The following is a 6948-nucleotide window of genomic DNA, read 5'->3' as shown; positions in this document are numbered from 1 at the left end:
GCACAACACTGTATTAGTGCACAACACTGTACAGCATACAACACTGTATTAGTGTACAACACTGTACTAGTGTACAACACTATACAGCATACAACACTGTATTAGTGCACAACAGTGTACAGCATACAACACTGTATTAGTGCACAACACTGTACAGCATACAACACTGTATTAGTGCACAACACTGTACAGCATACAACAATGTATTAGTGTACAACACTGTATTAGTGTACAACACTGTACAGCATACAATACTGTATTAGTGTACAACACTGTACAGCACACAACACTGTATTAGTGTACAACACTGTACAGCACACAACACTGTATTAGTGTACAACACTGTATTAGTGCACAACACTGTATTAGTGCACAACACTGTACAGTACACAACACTATTAGTGTACAACACTGTACAGCACACAACACTGTGTTAGTGCACACCACTGTACAGCACACAACACTGTGTTAGTGCACAACACTGTACAGCATACAACACTGTATTAGTGTACAACACTGTACAGCATACAAAACTGTATTACTGCACAACACTGTATTAGTGCACAACACTGTACAGCATACAACACTGTACAGCACACAACACTGTATTAGTGCACAACAGTGTACAGCACACAACACTGTATTAGTGCACAACAGTGTACAGCATACAACACTGTATTAGTGCACAACACTGTACAGCATACAACACTGTATTAGTGTACAACACTGTACAGCACACAACACTGTATTAGTGTACAACACTGTATTAGTGCACAACACTGTATTAGTGCACAACACTGTACAGTACACAACACTGTATTAGTGCACAACACTGTACAGTACACACTATTAGTGTACAACACTCTACAGCACACAACACTGTGTTATTGCACAACACTGTACAGCACACAACACTGTGTTAGTGCACAACACTGTACAGTACACAACACTGTATTAGTGCACAACACTGTACAGTACACAACACTGTATTAGTGCACAACACTGTACAGTACACACTATTAGTGTACAACACTCTACAGCACACAACACTGTGTTATTGCACAACACTGTACAGCACACAACACTGTGTTAGTGCACAACACTGTACAGCATACAACACTGTATTAGTGTACAACACTGTATTAGTGTACAACACTGTACAGCATACAACACTGTACTAGTGTACAACACTATACAGCATACAACACTGTATTAGTGCACAACACTATACAGCATACAACACTGTATTAGTGCACAACACTGTACAGCATACAACACTGTATTAGTGTACAACACTGTACAGCATACAACACTGTACAGCATACAACACTGTATTAGTGCACAACACTGTACAGCATACAACACTGTATTAGTGCACAACACTGTACAGCATACAACAATGTATTAGTGTACAACAACGTATTAGTGTACAACACTGTATTAGTGTACAACACTGTACAGCATACAACACTGTATTAGTGCACAACACTGTACAGTACACAACACTGTATTAGTGCACAACAGTGTACAGCACACAACACTGTATTAGTGCACAACACGGTATTAGTGCACAACACTGTACAGCATACAACACTGTATTAGTGCACAACACTGTACAGCACACAACACTGTATTAGTGCACAACAGTGTACAGCACACAACACTGTATTAGTGTACAACACTGTATTAGTGAACAACACTGTATTAGTGCACAACACTGTACAGCACACAACACTGTATTAGTGCACAACACTGTACAGCATACAACACTGTATTAGTGCACAACACTGTACAGCATACAACACTGTATTAGTGTACAACACTGTATTAGTGCACAACACTGTACAGTACACAACACTATTAGTGTACAACACTCTACAGCACACAACACTGTGTTAGTGCACAACACTGTACAGTACACAACACTGTATTAGTGTACAACACTGTACAGCACACAACACTGTATTAGTGTACAACACTGTACAGCACACAACACTGTGTTAGTGCACAACACTGTACAGCATACAACACTGTATTAGTGTACAACACTACAGCATACAAAACTGTATTACTGCACAACACTGTATTAGTGCACAACACTGTACAGCATACAACACTGTATTAGTGTACAACACTGTACTAGTGTACAACACTATACAGCATACAACACTGTATTAGTGCACAACACTATACAGCATACAACACTGTATTAGTGTACAACACTGTACAGCATACAACACTGTATTAGTGTACAACACTACAGCATACAACACTGTACAGCACACAACACTGTATTGGTGCACAACACTGTACAGTGCACAACACTGTATTAGTGTACAACACTGTATTAGTGCACAACACTGTACAGTACACAACACTATTAGTGTACAACACTCTACAGCACACAACACTGTGTTAGTGCACAACACTGTACAGTACACAACACTGTATTAGTGTACAACACTGTACAGCATACAACACTGTATTAGTGTACAACACTACAGCATACAACACTGTACAGCACACAACACTGTATTGGTGCACAACACTGTACAGTGCACAACACTGTATTAGTGTACAACACTGTATTAGTGCACAACACTGTACAGTACACAACACTATTAGTGTACAACACTACAGCACACAACACTGTGTTAGTGCACAACACTGTACAGTACACAACACTGTATTAGTGTACAACACTGTACAGCACACAACACTGTATTAGTGTACAACACTGTACAGCACACAACACTGTGTTAGTGCACAACACTGTACATCATACAACACTGTATTAGTGTACAACACTACAGCATACAAAACTGTATTACTGCACAACACTATTAGTGCACAACACTGTACAGCATACAACACTGTATTAGTGTACAACACTGTACTAGTGTACAACACTATACAGCATACAACACTGTATTAGTGCACAACACTATACAGCATACAACACTGTATTAGTGCACAACACTGTACAGCATACAACACTGTATTAGTGTACAACACTGTACAGCATACAACACTGTACAGCACACAACACTGTATTGGTGCACAACACTGTACAGTGCACAACACTGTATTAGTGTACAACACTGTATTAGTGTACAACACTGTACAGCACACAACACTATTAGTGCACAACACTGTATTAGTGCACAACACTGTATAGCACACAACACTATTAGTGCACAACACTGTACAGCACACAACACTGTATTAGTGTACAACACTGTACAGCACACAACACTGTATTAGTGTACAACACTGTATTAATGTACAACACTGTACAGCATACAACATGGTATTAGTGTACAACACTGTACAGCATACAACACTGTACAGTGCACAACTGTACAGTGCACAATACTGTACAGTGCACAACACTGTATTAGTGTACAACACTGTATTAGTGTACAACACTGTATTAGTGTACAACACTGTACAGCACACAACACTATTAGTGCACAACACTATTAGTGTACAACACTGTATTAGTGTACAACACTGTACAGCACCCAACACTGTATTAGTGCACAACACTGTACAGCACACAACACTGTATTAGTGTACAACACTGTATTAGTGTACAACACTGTACAGCACCCAACACTGTATTAGTGCACAACACTGTAAAAGCACACAACACTGTATTAGTGTACAACACTGTACAGCACACAACACTGTATTAGTGTACAACACTACAGCACACAACACTGTATTAGTGTACAACACTGTATTAGTGTAAAACACTGTACAGCACACAACAATGTATTAGTGTACAACACTACAGCACACAACACTGTACAGAACACAGCACAACACACAACAACTACATATTTTTGCCCTTTTTTACGAGAACATTTGGCCCAATAACGTTAGCCACCCATACTCAAACATGTGTGTGCATGTTTGTGTGTACGCACACGTGGTTCTGCCCTGCATCTGGATCACACACTTGGCCTCCCTGCTGGTCTCACGGGAGCTGAAGGGTCGCACTCTAACGGCCACCTTCACAGAGGCAGCCATGTTAACCCCTGCGGAAACACAATCAGCACAAACACACAATTACAACCCTATCAACAAAGGCATTTGTTATGCAGGATTTTGTATCCTCCAAATGACAATTATTTTTTGTTTTTGTTGAGACTTGTTGAAACATTATGAGAAGTGGCTTAATGAACTATGACCTTTGAATGACTAATTTTTACATTGAGGCCATGGTGGAAGATTGGCTGTTATTTTTAGTCATTTTCATAATTAGTCTATTTATGTTGGAACATTTTCAAGTTTTGCAGTGGTTTATACTATGACAGAATATTGTTACTAGGTGATTTTAGTATTCATATTGACACACACACTAGTGATTACTAGGGGGCTGTGGTGCACACATGCAGCCCTTGCCCAGCACACAAGGAGCAGTTGGGGTTGGGTGCCTTGCTCAAGGGCACCTCAGTCATGGCCGCAGGCCTGAGAATCGAACCCACAACCCTCTTGTCACACAAGACCGGTTCCCTGCCCCAAATGAATGCTGCGGTCTAACATTCATTTACTCAAAATAAAATTTGTAACAAAATGTGATTTTGGTTTGATCACATTATTTTCATGCCACCTTAGACCAATCCTATGTATAATAGTGCGTTATTATAAGTGAATAGGAGATAAATAGTGAGAAAAGGCTCTTCTATCAGCACTTACAGGATTAAGATGTAAGACTACAGCTGCATGAACATTGACACTTCTGATCCTGTTTTTTCTTGTTTACGTCATTCAGCTGAGTAATTAATTGTCTACTTTAATTTCCTTAAGGTAAAACATAAGAAACAAGTTCTGAAACAAGTGTCAGGGCTGAACTTTAGACTGGGAGATAGAATACAATCTGAAAACTAACACCAGACAGGTGATAAAATATAAAGTAACACCAGACAGGTGATGAAATACACTATGGTGTAGTGTGCCATCATACAACATGCAGTCTAACACAGATATTGTATATTTTTATTTACACTGTGTGTGTGTGTGTGTGTGTGTGTGTGTGTGTGTGTGTGTGTGTGTAGAGACTTTGCTTGCATGTTTCACTTGCTTGGGGTTACAAGACCACATGACTAATCAGCTACAGAGGTTGTGACTCCTTCCCCACTCACTCTCACTCTCTCTTTCACTCTCACTCTCTCTTTCACACTCTCTCTCTCACACTCTCTCTCTTTCACTCTCACTCACTCTCTCTTTCACTCTCACTCTCTTTCTTTCACTCTCACTCTTTCTTTCACTCTCTCTCTCTCTCTCACTTTCACTCTCGCTCTCTCACTCACTCTCTCTTTCACTCACTCACTCTCTCTTTCACTCACTCACTCTCTCTCTCTCTCTCTCTCTCTCTCTCTCTCTCTTTCACTCTCTCTCTCTCTCTTTCACTTAAATAAAACGTTTTATTGATGACAGTAAGGACTGTTCAGCGTGTCCCAGCCCACACAGTGATCTATAAATAACCTGTCCGCACGTTTGAAGTGGTCTGACAACCGGTGTCTAGAACGCCCACATATCCTCTGCACTAACAGGCTAGGGCTAGGGTTAGGATTGGGTTTAGGATTAAGATTAGGGTAAGGTTAGGGTTAGAGCAAGGTTAGGGTTAGACTAAGTTTGGGGTTAGGTTTAGTGGCCGTTACACTTTTCACGTCGTCCGCAGCAAAAACGTCTCTGACCCGCTGTGTGTGAGTGTGTGTGTGTGTGTGTGTGTGGAGGAAAGACTTCGTTCCCAACACGGTGTAACGCTGCACCAACACACGGACGTTCCCGGACGGACAGAGGACTCACCCAAACCGAGAAGAGCGACGAGGTCTCCGCGAGCTCCGCCCGGTGTTTGTTAGATCGTCCACATGATTAGCGGATAACGGAAAAATAAACACGAGTCCTGAGAGTGAAAACGTTTACCGAGCGTGTCTACCCTGTGAGTGTGGGGCGACTCGGGCCTTACTGCCCCAGCACCGGACGGGGGGGGGGGGGGGGTACGGGAAACAGATGGGCGGTGGCGCTAAGTCCTTTAAACAGATTAAAGTAATTATTTACAATACTCAAAGTTGTCCTGTAATTAAAAACACATTTGAACAACGGCAGTGCTTCTTCACGAGGGACGACAATTACAGACTCAAAACTTTTAACCGGATGAACAAAAAAACACTGAGCGACAGTCCAGGAGAACCGACACAACCGTCCAGCTCGCGCCGCAGGGCGCACGCGCCTCCGCTCGCGCAGTCAGACGTGACTGCGCAGAAAAGACAAACGTTAAACGAACGAACCGACACCGTCCCGTCCGCGCGGCCCCGTCACGCTGGTCTCGCGCCCCGTCGGGGCGTCCGCGCGGCCCCGTCAGTCTCGCGCCCCTCGGCAGTTCCGCCGCTCGCCATCCCGGGCGTGACGTCAGCGCAGGAACCGGACACCGGGCGAGGCGGGCCGCGTACCGTTACACAAATATCAAGTTTAGGAGCGTGATCCGGTTTTTCTGCCACCAGAAGAAGTTTGTAAATCCTTCACACCGAGTCAGCGACAGAACCCGTGAAGTGTTATAATAGGTTTAAACACACGGTTAACGGAGAAAACAGCAGGTCACCGGTCACCGCAGACGGTATTTGTACCAGGAACCGAGACCTTGTCGTTAATTACGCCACTCTGGATGTCATACTTATTTTATTTTGTTTTTTTATGTTTCATTGTCATTTCTTGTCAAAAGTTTAAAAAAGCCAAAAGTCAAATTTCTGTAAAGCTTTTTACAACTGCAATTGTCTCGTTGGGCTTCATTTCACACAACATATTGACACTACGTGTAAAGCGATTTAATCTGAAGACCGCAAAATAGTTCCGAAATGAAATCGGTTTAATTAGTTTAGAACGGACTACTAGAGCAGTAACCATAGCAACTAGTCTGGTCAACGCCCCCAGTGGGCCACG

General features: G+C 42.3%; 1 protein-coding gene across 2 annotated transcripts in view; it reads right to left on the bottom strand.

The window, feature by feature from the left end:
- The window catches only part of LOC143486815 (kinesin-like protein KIF1C), a 31703-nt gene extending 25015 nt beyond the window's left edge, over window positions 1-6688 (bottom strand). Inside the window, exons 1-2 of one of the 2 annotated variants that reach the window (XM_076986267.1) lie at window positions 5818-6688; window positions 3933-4043 (exon numbers count right to left, since the gene is read on the bottom strand). In XM_076986267.1, coding sequence (XP_076842382.1) covers window positions 3933-4035 — 103 coding nt within the window. In that variant the 5' untranslated portion in view covers window positions 4036-4043; window positions 5818-6688. The remainder of the gene's footprint in view (window positions 1-3932; window positions 4044-5817) is intronic. The other variant, XM_076986268.1, reaches the window with a different exon arrangement.
- Between the last annotated feature and the right edge of the window lie 260 nt (window positions 6689-6948).

The sequence above is a fragment of the Brachyhypopomus gauderio genome, unplaced genomic scaffold (assembly GCF_052324685.1).
Source record: "Brachyhypopomus gauderio isolate BG-103 unplaced genomic scaffold, BGAUD_0.2 sc45, whole genome shotgun sequence".
NCBI lineage: Eukaryota > Metazoa > Chordata > Actinopteri > Gymnotiformes > Hypopomidae > Brachyhypopomus > Brachyhypopomus gauderio.
The sequence above is the reverse complement of the archived record's forward strand: the minus strand, read 5'-3'. Positions and strand labels throughout refer to the sequence as shown.